The following is a 21850-nucleotide window of genomic DNA, read 5'->3' as shown; positions in this document are numbered from 1 at the left end:
TTCCTCTCCAGGCTGCCAGAGCTTCCCGTTCCTTGTTGTCCCTCTTTTACTCCCCTCTTCCTTCCCCTTCCCCATCTCTTCTCCCTCTCCCAGCAGAAGCCTTTCTCCACTTCCTCCATCCTGGTGGAGCTCTGAAAAATTGAAAACAGAGTCGGGTGTGGGGAGGAGAAAGCGCAGAGGAGAGCAAGGTCTATCTTTGTCTGCCATCTGAGTCATTTTTTTCATTGTTCAGCCACGGTCACTGCAGCCTGCACTTTGATGAAACAGCGCCCTCTGTGGTCGTTGCTGCACGGTGCAGGAGCAGACATTTTCCTCTCATGTCTGCCTTTGAAATGCCCATTCTGTGTGTCATACTGGTAAAATGGAGTACTCTGCTCTCAGTTGGCATTCATTGTTTACCATCAAATAAATCAGTGGAATGAAACTCTCTATTTTTACATGTCCTCCACATTATTGAAGCATGTCTGAACATGTTTTTGCTCATAATGCTCTCTCAGGGTGCCTGCAGTTACTGAGTGATTTGTATAATGCTGATTCACTGACCTCTGCAGTCTGACAGGGGAAATGCTCTGAGGCTCACAAGATAATGTGCTGTAAATGATCTGTTTTTATTAGTATTTCATGTTGGATAAGACAGACTACATAAAACCATATTTGCCTTTATGCTACTGAAATTAAAACATTGATCTTAAAACATAAAACATGTCCATCCAAGGTTCTCAGACTCCAAGGAGGTGTCTTATTTTATCAAACCATATTAAAGGGAGAAAAGCAGATTATTTGAATATTTAAGAGAAACCTACCAGCCACATTGATATTTTACCAGCTTGCTTCTTGTGGCTGGTGATTTTTTTTATGCCCTGATTTCATCTGTTCACCTTTTCTCAAACAAGCACTTGTCCCTTTCTTGACCCCCAGATGGAAGCGAGCAGAGAGCCGCTACACGGTGGAGAGAGCCGCCATCATCAGCCACTGGAACTGGCTCCAGGCCCACATCTCAGACTTGGAGTACCGCATCCGACAGCAGACCGACATCTACAGACAGATCCGCGCCAGCAAGGTCAGTCGCTGTTCTCTCTATGTTAGATATATCATGTGTGTTAAATACGAGAAGAACACTGAGCTGTTTCAGGAGGGTTTTTAGCACAAATATGATCTCTGGGGTGGAAGTAACACTCAGGTCTTGGTTCTGTAGGGCTCAGTAGAGTTGGGAGGTGTTGCCCCGAGCGCTGTGTCTGCAGGCGGGACAGAGGTGAAGACAGAGCCTGTAAACACTCAGGTAAGCAGAGGGTGAGGTTACCCTACAGCTGCGCTTTTGTTGAGCTTGAATAGGCAGAGAAAATGGCTCAAATAGATTTATGATCTCTGCGGAAGTTCCGTAATCTGGCTCTAAAATGCAGTATCTCATGAGTATACAGCATTTTGTGCTCTCACCAGGATCTTTTTTGTGATTATTGAAGCAAAGAGGGCGTTCTTTTTTTCTATTGGATTACACATTTGGGCTATGATATTATTTCTTCCAACAAAGGCTCAGCCAGAAACAGAATTACGTCAAAATGTTGAGCTTAAATCACTCAAAAAAATCCTCCAAATGCTGTGTCACGTCAGCCTGTTTAAGTTAACCGAGCGTTTAAGAGTGGAAAAACGTAGATAATGCTTGTTGGAAAAATTAGCTCATGAAGTTTACAGTAAATGTTTTAATTAAAGCTCTGTGTCTGAGCTTTGGATGTTTAATGTGAGCTGTTGACTGTCTCTGCACGTACAGGTTATTCATAGGAACCTGATAATCAATGAAACATTGGGCCTGTTTGTTCTTGTCACAGCATCTGGTGGAAATGATAAATGCTCTCAGGAAATGATTTTTTTTATCCGTCTCTCAGGTCTGAAATGATTTAGACAGAAAATGCTTTGTGTAATAAACGTCTTCAGCATTCATCTTTTCAATGATTTATCGCAGGTTGAGCCCGTCAGTCTGGATACGCTCGAGTTGTTTATACAAATGTTTGTTAATCCAGTACGACTGCAGGCGCGGCCTCTGCTCTGAGGACCCGTTCAGACTGAGAGCCCAAATCTGTTTTCTGTCTCATCCAGATTTTACACATGAACATAAAACAATAGAAACATAATTTGATTCACAGGCTGCTAAATTATATGAGACGATATTAAAGACCTATTTTTACTTTTCTCATCAATAGACAAATGATTTAAGGAGTTTTTTGCCTTCACATGTTTGGACTGGTGTCTTCCTGCAGTCTTCCTCAGAAGAGTCATGTGATGTTGCAACATCATTGACAAATGTCGAGGTAAAAACACCTTAAATCATTTGTCTCCTGATAAGAAACGTATCATTAAGTTCAGTGAAGACGAGGTGAACCTTTTTGGACTGATATGAGAGACCTGTTTCATGGAAACGGAAACATGTTCGCTGGCATGCCATAACATGTTTTGTTTTATCTTTACGACAATGGCTCTGGTATCTGCTGGTCATGGAATTGATATGTTTATTCAAATAGATAATTACACTCCTGGTCACGTGTGTTGTTGCAGTCGCCTGCGTTGTTACGACTTGAACCCATGCAGATAGGTCGGTGCTGTCCGAAGAAACAAATCTGATTTGCCTGCAGTCTGAACCAAGCTCTGTTGCTGTATTTTAATTAGTCATACAGTCTATGAATTGTACGGTTTGTACAATAACCCTGATCAAAGGTGTCATTTTTGGGTTCTTACAGAGGCATATTGTTGATTTGAAACAAAAAAAAACCTTCCTTCCTCAGACAGACTTTTGTAATAGATGTTGGGCAAAAACAAGGACCTGTAAAGTGTTGAATTAGTGAACTGAGACTTCAGGACAAACCAAGGAAGCCTCAGTTTGAATGAAACCATGAAATAGTTTAATTTGTGTCTGAAAGCTTGTGAGGAACAGAGCTCGGTGACGTCTCTGTAGTCATAAGTTTTGGGAGAGCCCGGCCCTTTATCACAAATCCAAACTGAATAATTGAAGGCCAGAGGAGCGGCATGATTCAGTTTGTCTATTATGTAGTTTCCTTAAATATCCCCGCTTCTGTTAAGTGCTGTCAGTCCTCTGTGTTTCTGTGCCAGTAACATGAAGTGTGTTCTCACTGGCTTTGTCTTATCTGTCCGTGCAGGATGTTGGTTCAGAGCGGCTGGAGCACACAGGCGCCGCCCACATCGCCAACACAGAGCCCTGGAAAGGTCAAAACGCACAGCCTGTTAACGGCGTCCTCACCAGGTACAGCTGATGATGATTACCTTGTTATATCTCCCAGAAGGCACTCTGTTTTCTGAGAAACACAACAGGGGAGTTCTCGATAATGATGGATTTTAGGCATTTGTAATTGTGAGGTGCTGATGTTGTTGAGAGCTGTGACGATTAGTCGCTTATCGACAAGTCACTCAACAGAAAAGAAAGCAGCTGTTTTGATAATCGCTTTGGTTAGTTTTAAACTAAAGTGTGACATATTTGAGTTCCACCTTCACTAACATGAACATTTAATGCTCTTCTTTGTCGTACATGACGCTAATCATCTTGTGTCTAAGATCTTTGTGTTTAAGATTAGATATAAAATGTGTTTGGGGGAAAACAGGCAGTTTCATAGAGTTCTTAAAGGGCATGTTGCGCTATTTTCTTATATTTCATAGTCAAAATTCTGAATTGATTAATCTCTAAAGTGTTTAGTAGACTAATAAATTATAAAAATGATGCTGTTGCTTCATTATCTTTAAACTGAGACGTAGTTTTGAGGATTTTATTATAAAATATCTTCATAGAATTCACTCTTCTTTCATCAAGACAGAAAAATAACAACCATAATTTGCCCTGCTTTTACTGCTTTACAGAAAGACAACAAACTGATTGTTGCATGTTGCTGATGTGTCTTATTGGTCACCTGAGACACAGTGTGTTAGTGTTTAATCTGAAGGTGTAAAATCTGTGACCTTATTCTCCCTGTTGTTTGTCCTTGTGACAGGATGGCAGAGAGTGCAGACACCAAGCACCAGCAGCCGTCGGCGTACGACAGCACGTGTGTGGCCGCGCGCACGCGACCGCTCGTCAGCTGTAGACGACGGCGGCTCATTCAGCCCAACACTGTGCCCAACCTCAACGGCAAGGTGAGTCTGGGGGTCTGTGTTTGAAGGCTCAGCATGCTCACTGTATGTGGACGATCCTTAAATCACATCATCCTGTGAGGCTATGTTTTTTAAATCTGTGTTTTCGTGCTGTGAAGATGTTAAATATTTTGTTGCAGAGCTCCACAAGAAATGGACCTTTATTCTCACACAATTAATGTGCTCTAAGTTGCTGCTGTCACTGATTAGCTCTTTGGTTTGTGACCTTATATCAGAGGAAAAAAGAGATCAGTGACTTTTTAATGAAAAACTGGGGCAAACAACAAAGAAGAGAAATCACCCTTGTGACAACTCACAAGTTTTAGTGGAGGGAAAATAGAAACATTGGCTGATTGTTGATGATTCACACACACACACACACACACACACACACACACACACACACACACACACACACACACACACATACACACTACAGCTCGGGGTTCTTTGGGACATTTTGAGTAGATAGTTTTTACATAAAGAGAGAACATTCAGTATATTATGCAGCCTTATCTTCCTCAATCTGTTGTATTTAAAGCTTCAGGGCACGACTGTAGACTTTCAGTCAGTGTTACGTGGTTGTAGGGCATACAGAGATGACATAACGTGCCCACTGCCCCCACAGAGGTTTATCTATTTTAAAATAACAGAAATAAACCCCTTTACTTAGATTTGTAGGTATCAGTGCCAATGTCTCTCTGTTTTTATCGATACTAAGTTACTAAGCTACTAAGTGTAGTTTGTGCACAGAAGTTAGTATCATAAAGGTTTTCATAATGCACATTTATTTCATAAACCTCTTTTAAGTGTTTGAAGATCCAAACATCACTAAAGTCTCTTTCCTGTACGAGAGCCTGAGGTGAAAGGTGATTTGATTCATGATGTAAACTCGTGCACTGAATAACCTGCAAGAAATCACTTCCTCTTTAAAGCTGCAGAATCGTGCATTGCAGGAATTTCCCCTCATTCATAGCTAGCTTACATTTACTATTAAGATGAAATGCACCAAAACAAAAGCTGCATGCACGTCAAGTTTATCTTTGAATCTGGCTTCACCTCATCTCAGCATGAGTTAGTAAAGGAGATCATTTAAAGCTCCTGTGAGGAGCTTTCGGGTTGTGTTTGTTTTGGCGCCCCCTGTGGACAAAGCTGTCTCTCATCTCTTCTCTGATTTTGTCCTGTATGTGCTTAAGTGGTGATATTTAACAATCTCATCCAGCTTTCTTTAACAGTGACATGTGTCACTCACTTTACATTTTTACCCTGGAATACAAAGGCAGCGTGAGGTTAATCGCTTTATGTGACACCTACCCCTTAAAAATAACTACATAGAAATAATCAATCTTGTTGCTGATGGTCTGGTTTGCTTTTGTAGCTCATATAGAGTAATTAGAATTAATTTAAGTCTGTTTGATAACCTGCAAAAAACTCCTCACAGGAGCTTTAAGATGCAAACTACTGTAAAATCTGCAATATAAGTCACACCTGAATATAAGACGCAGTCTGTTTTGGGGGTGTCCCAGAGGAAATGAAGGTTTTCTGTAGCTATTTATAAATAAAAACATGTACACAAGTTATTTCAACACTATTTCAATGTATTTCAATTTAAAACACACAAACAAATTAAACCTTCCAGCTGTTTTCACCATGTTGAGTTTGCGATCCTGCTAGCTTCGGTGCGGTAGCTTGCAGTAGCTGGCAGCCTACATTGTTTGTTGTGAGGGTGGCGATCATGGCGGTGCATGTCTGTGATGAAGCTTTGGCAACAATCAAGTTAGATTTCCCCGCTGTTTTAAGCGTAAATACACGACGTTGTAGCGGCTTGGACCCAGAAACAGTTTAATGCGGAGATGTGATGTCACCACTTGACAACTGGATAGCGCCATCGTGTGGGTAAAACACTGAAACACAATAATATACCTCTGCATTTTACACTGGTATATTGGTCACATCGGTATAAAGGATGCCTTCCACTTTTTAGATATAAAAATGTGTTCAAAGTGCGTCTACTGAATTTTACGGCACTTGTGTTCATTCACCTTTATTGCTCAATGCCATGTAAATATCTGTCATCAGTGCATTTATTAGGACGGGGTGAGAAGGGTGTAAGGGTGCAACAGATACTGAGCCTGACAAATGTCCTTTGTCCTCACCGTGGCATCCATGGGGTATAATTTTGCCTGTGTTCTGTTTTTACACCGGTCATGCTGCTCAGGAGCCAGTAGAATAAAACATGCAGTGTGTCACTGTGACGCCAATGACTTCTAAGATGGAAATGTTTTCTGTGGTGACTCACTTAACTCCTGTTGTGCAGTTAATCTTAGACACATCTAGAAGCTGTTTGTTCTTCACTGAGTGATACAGTATGCACTCTAACACTGTTAACAGAAAGGTTGAATTATGAGCGATCACAGCTTGACATGGTTTTTCTGACATGGTTTCCAGGCCCCGAGGAGCAGCTGTATCCAGTGTAACTGCAGGGTCAACCCCAGCTGTGTGATGTGCGGTGGCTGGCCCACCCCTAGAGAGGACCCTCAGTATGAGCTGCCCACCCTGGAGCGCCTGTCAAGACTGGATCTTGGCGTCCACCCCATCCTCTCCTTCCCTGACGGTCAGTGTCGGGCTCTTTGCTCAGTTTACGCAGCCGTTTCCTTCTTTACATCCAGAGGGGAAGACAAACAGGGAGGGGCCTTTCAGCGACTCCTCGACAGGAAGTTCTTAGAAAAGATCGTCTAAATGGCTGAAAATGTTTTCTATCTGCAGTGGGTCACATTTCCCCCTGATGTGTCTCAGTGCCTGGCTCCCTTTACTATCCAGTGACACACGTCTCTGCTCTGCTTCTGCAGAGCATTTTAGTGATTATTAAGGAATGTATTGTGCTTTTGCAAATGAAAAACATGAACCACATTTGTCTGATACATTATTGAGACAGTGTAGTATTTACAACCACGAGACAGAGATGGATTTGGCATTAGCTCGCATGGTAGAGTGCCTTTGGCTTATTATAAATTTTATATATCATTGTGAATCGCTAATGTTGAACTACAGATGGCAAATCTGAAGCATCCAGCTTTACACTGCACATGTTGTATGCAGGTGAAATCTCAGCGTTTAAATCCTCTTCCTGTCCTCGTCCCTCAGACGTTTGTATAGGCCTCCGCCTGCAGCAGGTGATGAAGAGCCAGTGGCAGACCAAGTCGCTGGAGAGGAGCAAACCACTGAAGAAGCTCTCCCTCAAACACAAGCTGTCCTCGTCCAAAGAGAAGCACAAGTTCACCAACTCACTCATGGCAGTCAGTGAGTACAAATGCTGCAGACACACATGCCTACACAGAGATACTGCAGGAGCTGTCTGCAGGTCCTCTGACATCCCTGGAGAACCCAAGTGTTCCATATATTTTAAATGTACAGTCCACTTTAACAGAGACGGCTAAATAATTTAAGGATAAACCGAGTCGGCCAGCTGCTAATTTTGCATCTATTATCAGTGTTAGATAATAAATGAAATAATGATGACTACAATTAATAAAATAAGCGATACAGAGCTTCCAGTGTTTCTTATGTTTGTTGGCTTATTGTGAAATGTTTATTGCAGAATGTTTTTCATTTAATTCCAGTTATTTTCATTCCCCAGTGATGTTCGTCCCAGTAACTGTTTTATTTCACGTTGCCACAGGGAAGAGGCAGTGCGGGATTGGCTGTTGTTGCCAAACCCAAGAGTTCTTACAACTCCAGCAGCTTCATTGTTTCTATTATTTTGGTGGTGAAGCAGAAATGCACATCATACCCAGCGTAGGGAGTCTCTTAAAACTGGGGCCTTGTAGGGATTAAGATGAATGCATGGTTCCTTAAAATACTCGCATATAAAACATTCACTGTGAAAACTAGTCTAACACATCTTATAATAATGAAAATGTGTAATAATAATAATAATGTGACCTTTGTGTTGCAGGACTGGGCCACTATAAGAACCGTGCTGAGAAGCAGAGGACAGTGGACAGCAACGTGGGCAGCAGCAGTGCTGTTCTGAACACAGCCCGGCTCGAGGGCCAGGCCGTGTGCAAGACCGAGCGGCTGCAGGGCCTCTCCACCCCGCTGGGGCCCTACGACAAGAACTACAGCCGCAAGAGATTAAGAGAGCCCTCGCTGGAGAGGACCGACAGTGAGTGTTTAATGAATGAAGCCCCAAGTACATGCAATCGTTTTGTGGGATAATGAATCTAAACACGCCCATCTCCTGTCCTCCAGCCTCCCCTAAACTCTTCCTGGACTCGAGCAGCCCCTGCCCCTCTCTGGCCAACATGCACTCGTCCCTCCACAGCCCCCTCACACGCCAGCTGTCCACGTCCTCGGAGAACTCCACACCGCTGGGCCCCGGCAGCCAGAGCGTCCCAAACACACCTGTAAGGACACATTGCAGCACAGCTCTAGTTCTGTTTGCCTGCTTCATGTCTTATAATAAAGCAGGACGAGATGAAGATGGTGCATACCATCAGTTCAAAGCTCTGGTCTGGTCTCAAACTGCAGATCCAGCAGAGCACTGTGTTTTTTATTTCTGTGCCTGTGTGGAAAGTTTCACATGACTGAATGTGATCTCTACAGGCACCACAACATCTTTAGTCTTACGGGTGAAATGTGAAACGTGTGGACTGGAGGAGTTTAGTGTGGGAACTGAAACTTCATAAGAGCTACTGTAAATGTTAGATAACATGTCGCCCTGATTCAGCCTGATATCAGACACTGTTGACATGCAGGGTTGTGATGAAGCGAGTGGGCGAGCAGGTGAGAAAGTGAAAGTTAACTCAAACTGAAACATCATTTGCTTCGTGGTTTTGTTTGTTTTTGCAGCTGCTGAAGCAGGAAGTGACAGGAAGCACACACCTGTGGTAATCTAACAGCCAGTGTAGCATCTAACAGCCAGTGTAGCGTCTGTCAGGCAGTGCAGGCTGGGTATCTGATAATGTGCTGACAGGTGTGGTTTGAGAAAATGCTTGTAAAGCAAAATCTGTGCGAGGTTTAATATTTAAATGGCTCCTGCTCCGCCATGAATGTGTTGAGAGTAGCTATTATTGTCTGTTAGGAGCCCCCTGCAGTGGAAGGTGTGCACTGATGTGTTGGATGTGATCTGCACAAGAACTGCAGAAATATTCTTCTCGTTGCAAATTTAAACACCAAGAAGTACGGCCTTTACATAAATATAATATACAGCTAAACATAGAATGCTGCATTGTCACAAAAAAACGATGCACACAACAGATGCTGAACAAATCATAATGAAGTATATGAATTGTAATATCTGCAATATAATCCATATAAAGATGCTGATATTGAGTGTTTAGAGGAAGTAAAAATCTTCTTCAAGCTAAAGTTGTGTTTTTGATCCGTCACTCGTCCCTCTGTCCTCCAGCAGCAGCCCATCAAGAGGAGGCGAGGTGAAAGCTCCTTCGACATCAACAACATCGTGATCCCCATGTCTGTGGCTGCCACCACCAGAGTGGAGAAGCTGCAGTACAAGGAGATCCTCACCCCGAGGTAAACACACCTGCACGCACTGCTCACACTGTCGGCTCAGGACTTCACACCTGACCGGCATGATGTTTGTCCTGCGGCCTGTGGGGTCTGACACAGGAGCTGTTACCGCCTGCCTGGTTTCCTTCTGCGGTGTATTTATATCGTGAAGCGTGTTGTCACTGCTGCTGTTCTCACATTTGTTTTTCTGCCTGTGTAGTTGGCGATCGGTGGACATCTTCTCTCAGCCAATCACTGAAGAGGAAGATGAGCGTGAGGTCAGTGTTAACCACCATATTTACTGACTGTTTCCTCTTAGTTTCACATGCCTGTTCTTTTTTTATTCACTGTTTTCAGCTCCGTTATGTTGGTAATGAGTGAACAGTGACCCCTGGTGGTCGAACACAATAGAGGTTCAGGGTCTCTTTTAAAGAGGAAACTCTTTTAACCTTTCAAACAAAATAAGGGCTGCAGCTCATGAGAACATTTATTATTATTCTTGTAAGTTTTTACTTTAAATATATAAGAAAGGGGGCGTCGTTTAGCTCAGTTGGTTGAGCAGGCGCCCCATGCACAGAGGCACGTCATCCCCGCTCTCTTCTTCTTATATTTCCTGTCACTCGTCTAAACAAACAAACAAAATGTACACAATAAGAAAACTGTGCAGTTCACAGCCTGGCAGAATCAGGGCGCTAAAACCTTTTGATGTGTTGTGGTTGGTAGCTGTTTTATTTATTCAGCATTGTGGAACAGGAGAGTTGCAAAAAGTCCCTGACAGTTTTTTACCTCATGATTTATATGCAGTATTTTTTTAATGCACTAATCCATCCATCCAGTCATCTCTAATCTGTCTTTCATTATTAAAATGTGATATAAATGTCAACAACTTCACTCACTTGGTAAACAATTGTTTTTTATTGATATATTTCATACTTTGGCTGTGATATAAGCATTATGGTGTGTCTTATGTTGTATTAAAAGGTGTTTAAATGTTGGAAGATTGTGAAAGTATGAACTGATTGTTTTGTTTTATCCTGTGTAGGTGGAGGACCTGACAGACGCAGCCTTCACTCTGCTCCATCAGCCCTACGAGGACCAGGAGCGCTCCCGCTGGACTTGGATGGCTCTGGCTCCTGCTAAGAGGAGGGGCAGCAGGTCAGTACCCCCTCTGTGTCACACGCACACACACACACACACACACACACACACACACACACACAGACTGTAGATGTGACGTGGACTCTGAACTCCCTCTCAGGTCGTATAAATCTGTGGACGGGCGGACCACGCCGCTGCTGTGCGGGACCAACCCTCCCACCCCTCAGCCTGCGTCTCCAGACCCGGGTCACTGCCCCATGCTGCACGACTACAGCCACGTGCCCTCACCCATGAGTCCCGCCAGCCCCGACACCACCTCCAACCCCCACACGCCCTGCTCCAGAGACTCGCACCGGCTGCTGTCCAGTGAGGACACTCGCTGCTCCACGCCCGACTTCACCTTTGAGGAACGGGTACGTGTTGGATCGTTGCTGCACGATGAGACTTGAGGGCATTTTTCCAGGGTCTTTAAAAGGGGACCTTTGAGCCACATTTCCTCACAGCAGACATTTTCCACTTTAGTCAGCATTTTTCATATGTACCATGCAAGTGGAGACGTCCTCCTGTAATAAAAGGGAAGACATACTTGAAGCCTAGGTTGGGTACAGCCCTAGACTTTGGCCAGATTGTGTCGGTATGGGTTTGAAAAGCAGCATTTCCTGTCAATAATGAAACATGTTATTTAGTTCTAGTGGTGCTCACAGGCTTCAGGGAATCTAGCCAATCAGAAAAAGGGCTTTCAGGGAGGATGGGCTCAAAGACTCAGGAGCTAAAACAGCCTATTCAGACAGAGGATGCACTGAGGGGCGGCATAAAGCGTCATTAAAAGTCAAATACAGATAATTTCCCCTGTGAATCATGTGAAGCTCCTCTAGAATAGAAATAAAAAGCCGATATGTTCATAATACATTTTCTTAAATGAGCTCTGTCTGTTGTTTGCAGACGGTAGCGCCGTGGGAGCGCCGCGGCTTCCCCATGCCAGAGGACCCGGCCATCGAGCCCGAGCCAGAGGGCGACCACCACATCAGGCCCCGAATGCGCAGCATCTCAGGTTGCAGGGCGACCGCCTACGGACGGCTGGACTCGGACGACACGGAGCTGCCTTGTGACGAAGACGGCGGCATCGTCCCCAAACACAAGGCCTCCACCCACCGATGAATGACTGACAGGCTGAGGCCCCGCCCCCTGCCCTGCCCCTCACAGCTCCTCTCTGGCATTAACAAGCAGAACCTCAAAGCAGAATAAGATATTAAATGGGTTCCTGTTGTTTGATATTCAAACATCAGTCTAATACTTTCACAGTTTTTAGTGAACATTATGGAGATAGAAGCCTTTCCCTACACTTGTTTTTGTCACAGGAAAAAAAAGGATAAATGTAAAAAAAAAAAGTATAAAACAACACGTTACAAAAAATGTTTTCTGTAGTAGGCTAAACAATGTACATGGGGGCTTAGTGGTGTTTCATATGTCGCGTGTACACTCGTAGCGCACTATGTAGCGGACTCCTCAAAATATGGCCAAAGGGTGTTTTCTATTGACTAGTTTGCTTGTAATTCCCATGTACATTTTTAGTGGAGTGACAAATAACAAAACAAGAAAAAATACCCCCTCCCTCCTCTTCTCCTCCTCCTCCTCCTCCTCATCCAAATAAACAGGTACATTTGAGATGTGGTTCCTTCTTCTCCCTCTAGAGGTCGCCTGAAATCACCAGAGCACTTCTCCAAACTGCCAAGTCTGGTTTTGTTGGTTTGCTTTCTTTGTTTGTTTTTCATTCCTGACATGTTTTATTTGTGTCTGTTCTGTCTGTTCCAGCGTAACACATTCTCTGTGTGTTTGTTTTTTTTTCTCTGAATAGTAAAATCATTCCTTTACAGTCTCTTCAGGAGAGTGTCCCGCCCCTGTAATCTCTCTCTTCCCTCCGTTCTGTTGTAAAGAGGGTGACGGCACAGAGAGGACTGGGGTGACTTTTTGAGCACTTGCCCTACAAAGAAAGCGCTGCTGCATGCTGGGAAACATGCTCATGTTAGTCTTATCACAACAGCACAGGCAGATTTCACTTATTAAACAGAAAGCAAAAGGAATCAGTCGCAGGATGATTGTACCATCTTCGTCTCGTCGTACAGTTTCTCCTGTATCAGAAAGATAAAACATGTGGCTAAATAAACACAATTTCGCCCTCACTTCCTGTTTCTTCTGGTTCAGCTTGACAAATTTCTCTCTTGCAAACATTTCAAATGTAGCAGCTCTCAGCCAGAAGCCACCCCGAGCTCAGGTTTTCAACGTAAGGGAATCTTTTCTGCTGTTTAATAGTTTCACTCTCAGATCGATCACATCTGCTCCGTTTCAAGAAGGACTTTGTTTCTGCCCCCTCATACACACAAACATCATAACCACACTCTCTGCCCCCCCTGCCCCCCCTCCTCTTCTTAAGTAACTAATTGCTATGCAAAAAAAATCTATGGTTGTTTTTCATTTTACACCTCCTTTGTATGCCACAGCCATTCAATCACTGTTTCTTTCTTTTGTAGTTAAGATGTCGATGTACCTGTTCGATTGTTGCAGCAGTTAACCTAATCAAAAAGCAGAATTGTTTTTCTTTTTTGTAAATAGTACCATTAAAACATTTATGTTTAACTTGGCGTTACTGTTCTGGCCTCCAGTCCTTCAGTGTCGAAATGTCTGAAGTCACTCATTCAATAATTCACTCATTCACCCCGTCGCAGTCGGAGTTAACGCTCCTGATTTTGGGACTTTTTTTGTAACATGTATTTTTGCATCTTGACTGATTCCTCAGAGCATGTCGCTGCCTCTGAAGTGGGTTTGGGCTTCGATAAGGATTATTATTACTATCGACAAATGTCTTTAAGTCTCAAAAGCACATTTTAAATTATTTTTAAGTTTCTCAAAGTCAGACATTATTTCTTGCTTTTCATTCAAAATCCAAAGATCTTCAGTTTAATACAATGAAGAAAAATCACAACATGAATGGAATCCTTATTAATCAGTAGATTATTGTTTGCATAGAGACAGAAAAAGTCCAGCTATCTGACGGTAAATAAATCCAAGGTGTGCAGAGGCAGTCAACAGGCCTCCGAGGCGCTCTGGTGTAGAATAATAATCCTTTATTATAACATGGATTAAGTCAACGCATGCAGCCAGGTGCAGCAATTTAACCCTGATCAAGTCATGTGACACAGGTCACATGGTGTGAGTTTGTTCTTTCAGAAGTAACTGAACATGAGGCATGAAACGGCTAACTGACAGAAACAAACTGTCGGATTAAAGAGAACTCCATATGACAAAGAAGGTATAAAACATGAATGTCAATGTAACAATTATTTGTATTGTTTACATGTGTTCTGCTTCAGTTCTAAGGCTCATTATAACTGTACAATTAAATTAAGATTATTTTTATCCTAAATTAATAGTTTGGTCCATAAAACAGCTGAAATAGTGAAAAGTTTCCGTCCCAGTTTCTCGAAGTCAAACGTGATGTCTTTAAATCCTTTTTTTCTTCAGTACGAAACCTCAACTTTTTCAGTTTATGATTTAAAATGGAAAAAAAGGACGTATTTAAGAGACTGAGAGACGTCTTTAAAATGTCTTCCATCTGAAGCCCAAATATATTCAGTTGAATGTGATGTCAGTCATATTAAAACAGTGTTTGGCTTTATTTTAAAGGGATGGAACAAAGATGCTAAAACGACCAACAGATGTGTCACTACTTTGACGTATACGTAAACATGCCATGGTGGAATCTTTGAGGGCAAATTATTGAATTGTCAAGTGCATGAGGGCTGCATCTATTGTTTTAATTGATATCAATGATTTGGTCCATGAAACATCAGAACACTGAAAAATATCCAACGTGAAGCTTTTAATGTCTCATGTCAACAAAAAACACAAATCAGTTTAAAATGATATAAAAAGAGAAAAGCCGTGTTTAGCTGTTATTTTTAGAGAAATTACCTTCAAAGTATCAATATATTAACGTATTTGTATCAGTATGTAAACTGGCACACGTAAACATGCCATAGTGGATTATTTTAAAGGGAAAAGTCATCGTGTGTGATTTGGCTGCATCTATTATTTTTATCATGATTTGTTCAAAAAAAAAATCTCAGGAAAAACAATGAAAAATGTTCAATGTGATATTTTTTAAAAATGTGTAAAAACAAACATGTTCAGTTCTTCTGCCATTTGACCTTGAAATGATCAATAAATATAAGGTATCAATATCATGTATGTTAGCATATGTAAACATGCTGTAATGGAATTTTTTAACAGGAAAGTCTGTCTGTTATGATTTGGTCTAAAATATCAGAACAAATGTCTAAATAACAATAACAATAACTTTATTGATCCCCAAAGGGAAGTGCACTTGTCTGGCATCTCATCACCGTTTACTGAAGAAGGAAAAAGTCTGACGGCTGTGGGAACAAAAGATCTTCTCTATCTATCCGTCCTGCAGCGCAAACCGTTGTTTCTTCGGTCCATCCAGGTGTTATGAGGTGGATGATCCGTGTTGTTTAGAGCAGCCTCAGCCTTCTTCAGTGTGCATCTCTCCACCACGTCCCCCAGTGGGTCCAACCTGGCTCCAGTCACAGAGCCAGCTTTTCTCACCAGTTTGTCCAGTCCCCTTGCATCCTTGTGTCTCATACTGCCTCCCCAGCAGACTGCAGCATGAAACAGAACACCTGCCTGCACACACTGATAAACACCTGCAGCATCTTACTGCACATGTCTGGAGATCTGAGCCTCCTTAAGAGAGGCGGCTCCGCCCCCTTTGTGCAGAGTGTACATGTCTTAAATGTCTCAATAAACATATATATACAATATATTCAGTTAAATCACGATTTTTTTAGATATTAATCAGAGAAAAGCAGTGTTTAGGTTTTTTTTAGCTATGTTTCAACTGCTAAAATATCAGTAGATAAAAGGTATTTGTATCGGTATCATGTACGTTAGCATCAGGTTAGCATATGTAATTATTTTAATGATTTATTAATCATCTAGTCTAAAATATCAGAACATGTTTGAAATTGTCCAGTGTGATATCTTTAAAATGTCTCACGTCAGTTTAATGTGATTTAAATCCAAGCAGAAGAGTATTTAGCTTTTTAGCCATTTTTGAAGGGATGAAATGACCTATACATGATCAATAGATGCATCAATATCATGTAGTGTGGCATACAGAAACACGCCACAGTGGTTTATTTACTTTATCAATGACTTGTTTGGTCTTAATACTGTTATCATAGCAAAGACAGCTCTTTTATTTATATCTGTAACGTGGTAGAAAAAGAAGAAATAGATTTTCTGTGCTGCAGCTTTAAATCTGAATTTGGTGCATTATGAGTTAAACTGAGACGACGACAACAACAGTGACTTCATAGCATTTATTTTCAAATACACATATACAGCAACGAGAATCATCATAAACCAGTTATTGATAAAATGCACAATAACGAGAACAATCACATTTCCACGACTGTACAGCGTCAGAAGAAACAGAACAGAAAGAAAGAGTGATGAGTTTTGTTACTGCAGAAACGTCCCGCGACAGAGAGGGACACCAACTGTACCGCACACCTGCTGCAGTGGGATCCACTCCCAGACCCTCACACACACGCGCACACACGCATCTTCATCCTGTGTCTGTCTGAAATAAGAACGTAGCATGCAGATAATGTTGCGAGCACACCCTTAAAGTCCTAACGTGTCTGATCTTTAACTTAAACTGTGGTTTATAAGGTTTAATCTGGACACACACGGCGGGGACAGGGTCAGTATATCCTCCAGGTCAGGGCGCATATAGAAACAGGATATACAGAAGAGAGGTCGCTCCATGAAGGGGAGGCAACAAGCAGACGAGCTCTCACATGAGGAGCATGCAGACGTTCTTTCACTTTATAATGAGAGTGTTAGAGATGAATCATCAGGAGTATAGATCTGCATGAGGACGTTTGGAGCACCTGGAGGCAGATTGTTTCTAATTCTGCAGCTGGTTGCATTCAGTTCATCCATCAAATAACTAAATAATATTCCCTCGTTACGTTCCCCATCAGTGTTCATATTCAATCCACATTCCTCAATATGAAACACAGAACATGGATAAAAGTATGTGGACGGCCGTGCACACCTGCTGCACCTTTGTTTTAGGTTGAAGTTGTTCAGACGAGGCCTCTCAGCTCCAATGATCTAATCTACTCTACAGGAACATGTCATTATATTCCTGAGGCATATTTCCTGTCAGTGCGTCCTCGGAGAGGGATCCCTCATCATTTCCTTCTCCTCAGGTTGCTTCCATTTATTTCTGGGTGGAGATTTCCTTAACAAATCAAAATGAACCTGATTGTTGGGGTCATGTGTAAATGAGCACAGAAGAGCAGAAAAACACAGTAAAACTGGATTCTGTATCTTAATAATGTGTGGATCTGCTCTGTCTGTAAAGTGTCCTGAGACAACCTTTGTTATGATTTGGTGCTATAGAAATAAAATGAATCAATTTATTGATTGAATCTTCGCATTTTGTTGTGAATTAATGGATAAATTTACCTTTTCTGGCTTCTGAAAAGGATTCAAAGGATAATACGTTTTCTACAAGCCAAAACGGGTTTGGATTAAACTTGACCGGCCTAAACCCGTCCAACACCTGCAGTACAAACGGGACTGTTTGCCAGACCTTTAAAATCAGCAAGCATCAGAGCTGAGCCTCGCTGAAGCTCTGGTGAGTCTGGTGGAGAGTTTGAAACTAGAAAACTGTTGTTTTGGTTTAGAGTACAGGCGTCCACATACTTCAGGCCATGTAGTGTTTATATTTTAACCTTAAATATAAAAGCAACCAGCTGACATCATGCTGTGTTTCTACCTGTTCAAAGCTCAGGTATAGATGTAATATTTATCTGATGATGCTGCACAGTTTCTCTTCTTTCTCTTCCCACATGTCAAAATCCCTCGTCTCAACTTCATCCACCCATCATCCATCAGTTTCTCACTTCAGTCGTTCTCATTCGGGTTGAGTGACTTTTAAAATACTATTTTTTTCAGCCTTTAAAGTGAGACTATGTAACTGTTCGAGCGAAGATAAACACACTCTTAAAAAGCAGTAAAACGCAGCCTTACTTTGTCTGGTGTAAGCTAATGTTAGCTTCTGCTAGCTAGCATAATGTTAGGTCAATATATCATCACTGGGACTCCTCTACACTTGGGCTACTGTAGATTAGCTTAGCATTTTAGCTCATGATAAAAAGTAGCTTTTGCCTGATATCAGACAGAGTTGTCAACCTGTTATTTTTTTCATACATTTCCTCGACTCCGATCAACACAAGACGTATCCTCCTGAAACTAACGCCGTGATGTGTAGCCATGCTAACAATTTACAGGAGTTTTATGAGCAAAGTAAGAAAAAAGAAAGAAGTTAGGCGATATTAAAAAGTCGTGTCATCTCTATAAACTAACGTTATTAATCCTCTGACAAACAGGTACCCGTGTGGAATGACATGTTTCCCCATTAAGGTGTGAAACAGTCTGTGAGGTACGTTTGATCTTGTTTGGTGTTTGTGTCAGAGGCTTTATCCAGTCAGCAGTGATGTGCATTTAAACCCTGTTGTATTAAAAAAGCAGTGCACTTACAAACACAGCATACAGAGCAGGGTTTTTAATGCACCAACGTTTCTGTTCAAATAAACATTCTGCTATGTTTCCACAGGGCTAAAGTACCCCAACATGACAACAGCATTAGTCCCGCCCCTGGCTCTGATTGGCCAAACATAAGTCATCATGTGATCATTGGATAGATAACTTTTTAATTGAGGTAAACCCTTTATCAAGTAACTATGTCATGTCTTTTAAAGGTCGGGATTCAGGCAATGTTAGCTTAGCATTTAGCATAATCTCAGTAGAGGCCTTTGTTTAGCAGAAGTTACGTAGTCTCGCTTTAAGAACTGTCGTTTAATATTTGGATAAACGTCATCCTACCTACCTTTAATGTGCATATAGCAGTTTAAATACTGTAATCAGTGATGAGCTTCCTTGTCATAGTTTGGCCATAAAAGTTACACTTTAAAGGTTAGTTTTCCTCCTCGTACGTCAAGCTGAAGCGCATTTACAATAGAGCAGTAACAAAAGAAGAAAAGAAAATAACACTGACAGTAGCAGGCACAATACAAATGTTTTCTTCATATCAAATACATGTCATATATCCACAGAGTACGATTATAAAACTGTGCCCAACACAAACCAAAGTTTCTACTCTAGCCGATCTGTTATTTTTTAAATCCAGGTTGCACCTACGGGTGCAGCACATGTCGGGACTACACGAAGCAAAGACAGCAGCGAGGTCTGAACGCATTTTTTTTCTGCCTTGACAAAAAAATTTGCTACTTTTCTTGAAACAGTTTTCCTCTCGCTCCCCCTCACGTTACCCTGTTACTGTTCCTTCTTCTGCTTTAGCACAAACTGGCACCTAACAGTCTGCTTTCCCTCCATTTCACAAGTTCTAGTTTTATTTTAAAAAAGAAAACCAAAGGAAAGTGGACACCCATCGAGGGGAAACTTCCTACAGGGTTCACAGTCGATGTGACAGGAAGTGTTGCATGATTCACCGGGATATGTAGAGGAGAATTTGTCGGATCCACAGGGAGAATTTTGCTCTGCTGGGGTGCTTTGACTCTTAAAGGGAGACTTACAAAAGGTAGAAAGAGGAAATAAAGACCACAGAGAGAAATCAAACACATGTTGGCCTACGTGTTAACCTGTTTTTTCTCTTAAGAACAGTTTCAAAGGTTAGTGAAGGATAAACAGTGATGGGTAGCTAAAAAAGTCCTGTGAACATAATGAGGAAGGCATCACAACTCCTCTAACGTGGTCGTGTGGTGGAGGTGGAGGTGGAGAAGGAGGAAGGGCGGGTGCATTCACAAGCCTTGTTTGGCCAGGGAGGCGGACACCTGGTCGGCCAGCGTGGAGAGCTGCGGGGAGTCAGCCATGTTGATGCTGCCGGAGGAGGACACGGTGCTGAGCTGGTGGGGGGAGTCTTCCAAAGAGACGATCTCAGCGCCGTGGTCAGTGCGGGCCTTGGCTGTCTCGCGGAAGCTCAGTTTGTGGCTCTCAATCTGCGGTCAGATCACAGGAGAGGGTCACATTCAGAGCAGGAAGTACCTGTCTGACATGTTTGTAAGGCGCCCTCCAGTGGAGGAAAGTATAATCACACATGGGCTGAATGATGCACTGGATTTTAAAAGGGGTGACTCCACCATAAATAAAATTAGATAAGATAGAACTTTATTAATCTCGAAAGAAATTATACAACCAGATAGCTCCAAATATACAGAACTAATAAGAGAAATACAAGAAAAACCCCAACTCAAATATCAGTGAAAATATAAAATATGATGTGTATGGGTTAATGCTAAAGAGACTGCTTAAATGAAAAACAATATTATATTAATAATATTACAATATTTAAATCTCAGGTTTACTTAATTAATTTCTTGAATTAATTTCTTAAGGAATGCTGGAGGCCATTTTTAGGGTTCAATATTTTTAGACATTGACTAAAATTGAAATTTAGACATTGAAATTTGACAAGATGGCGTACAACTAATCAGAATGACAGAAAGGCACAAGCAGATGTTATACCTTTCATTACTGGCCTTGTAAATTAAAAAACATTTTAGAGCGTAAGATGGGTCGTTTTTTTTCATATTTCCGGTTCCGGCTAGAAATTAAGTATTTAATTGATGTTGAAAGCTCTCTCTTGTAACTCTTTGATAAAATATCTACGGAATAAAAACGATTATACTACAAACACAAGGAGACATTGATCTAGCTTATATCTATATATTGAAATATAATCATATTTTTATGTACATAAGAACGGTAGGTAACGTTACTTACCTTAGGACCTTGCGTACATATACGTGACCGTTTGTAACGTCAGTGACGTTAACCGTTGAACTTGTTAGTTTGAATCGTTGCAAGTCTGGTTTTAATGTGTTGGACACCTAAACCACAATCAATACTTAAATCTAACAGTTTTTAGTCTGGTAGGTACTACAAGTGACGAATCATTTCGGTGAAGTATAAGTTCATGTGGTAATCAGCTAAAAATGGACCACTGTTACTTTAGTTCTGTTAAGTAAACGAGGGAGAATATATGGCGTCGGTCGCCACGATCAGAGACGGCTAATCTTGGCTAATACCACGACGTCACGATGCCAAACATGGGAGGAAAATCAGGAGGACGGCGAAGAAGAGGACCGCCCGACCGAGCATTAATACGGTGAGTTAGCGCCGTTAGCAGAAAGTAAGCTACCCGATTATGTACTGTGTAACTCGGGCTAACGTTAGCGACAGCTAGCACGCAGCTGTTAGCTAGCAGGAGCCGTGTTGTTTCTATAGTAACGTTAGAGGAATCTACATTATAATATTGAACTTTGGCAGTGCTACAGTCGTGTTTGTGCGCTGCTTAAATGTTTTGTAAATCCACAAATGCTTTTGTGGTGACTATGAGTTAGATTGTGGTTGTTATTGTCGAGTACTATTAAAATAGTCTACGTTTGTTTTGTTTATTAGTAACGTATGGGACTAATAGTGCTTTTCAATTCTATACCCGTGCTAATCGTCGTATATTATAAGCACCTGCTACGAACAATCCAGCCCCCCCATAACTCCCTCAAAACAATTCCGTGACTCTGCTAATGCATGAAACCTGTAAATAAAACTCTGCATCTAAAAACGGTAATGGTCAACAACAAACTAAACGTTTTTGCAGCCGTTTGAAGCTTAAAACAACACACAGCTCGTGAGTACTTACAGGACTCCTCAATCTTTATGAGGGGGTTCGTCAGGATGGGTGTGATGGGTGCTGAGGGGACAGTCTGAGGTGACTGAGGGGGGGTGACAGCGGGGGAGGGGATGGAGGGGCTGTCTGAGGAACTGCCCTCCGCTTCCTTCCCCTTCTCCTTCTACAGAGGAGCCCCAGCAAGGGAAATGACAAGGCATGCAACAAAAATACACGTGATGGCATCAACAGAAATCAAAACGCAACAGAACATATGGAAAAACTTAATGGCAAGAAACAGAAGAATCAATAAATCATGATGAACATAAA

The 21850-nt window shown here is 41.9% G+C and overlaps 2 protein-coding genes across 5 annotated transcripts in view; one reads left to right on the top strand and one right to left on the bottom strand.

The window, feature by feature from the left end:
* kansl1a (KAT8 regulatory NSL complex subunit 1a) overlaps positions 1–13376 on the top strand; it is a 32173-nt gene extending 18797 nt beyond the window's left edge. For 2 of the 4 annotated variants that reach the window (XM_069664182.1, XM_069664181.1), the window contains 13 exons: positions 919–1060; positions 1196–1279; positions 3147–3250; positions 3990–4131; positions 6577–6742; positions 7273–7428; positions 8084–8293; positions 8380–8534; positions 9539–9663; positions 9860–9917; positions 10682–10794; positions 10898–11150; positions 11680–13376. In XM_069664182.1, coding sequence (XP_069520283.1) covers positions 919–1060; positions 1196–1279; positions 3147–3250; positions 3990–4131; positions 6577–6742; positions 7273–7428; positions 8084–8293; positions 8380–8534; positions 9539–9663; positions 9860–9917; positions 10682–10794; positions 10898–11150; positions 11680–11895 — 1924 coding nt within the window. In that variant the 3' untranslated portion in view covers positions 11896–13376. The remainder of the gene's footprint in view (positions 1–918; positions 1061–1195; positions 1280–3146; positions 3251–3989; positions 4132–6576; positions 6743–7272; positions 7429–8083; positions 8294–8379; positions 8535–9538; positions 9664–9859; positions 9918–10681; positions 10795–10897; positions 11151–11679) is intronic. The other 2 variants (XM_069664183.1, XM_069664184.1) reach the window with 2 other exon arrangements.
* A 2745-nt stretch (positions 13377–16121) lies between these two features.
* Positions 16122–21850, bottom strand: part of mapta (microtubule-associated protein tau a) — a 37677-nt gene continuing 31948 nt past the window's right edge. Inside the window, exon 14 of the mRNA XM_069665126.1 lies at positions 16122–19850. Coding sequence (XP_069521227.1) covers positions 19653–19850 — 198 coding nt within the window. The 3' untranslated portion in view covers positions 16122–19652. The remainder of the gene's footprint in view (positions 19851–21850) is intronic.

Source organism: Semicossyphus pulcher, unplaced genomic scaffold (genome assembly GCF_022749685.1).
Source record: "Semicossyphus pulcher isolate SPU_LCO1_2020_fin unplaced genomic scaffold, fSemPul1.0.p SCAF_16, whole genome shotgun sequence".
Taxonomy (NCBI): Eukaryota; Metazoa; Chordata; class Actinopteri; order Labriformes; family Labridae; genus Semicossyphus; species Semicossyphus pulcher.
This window is presented reverse-complemented; position numbering and strand designations above follow the sequence as displayed.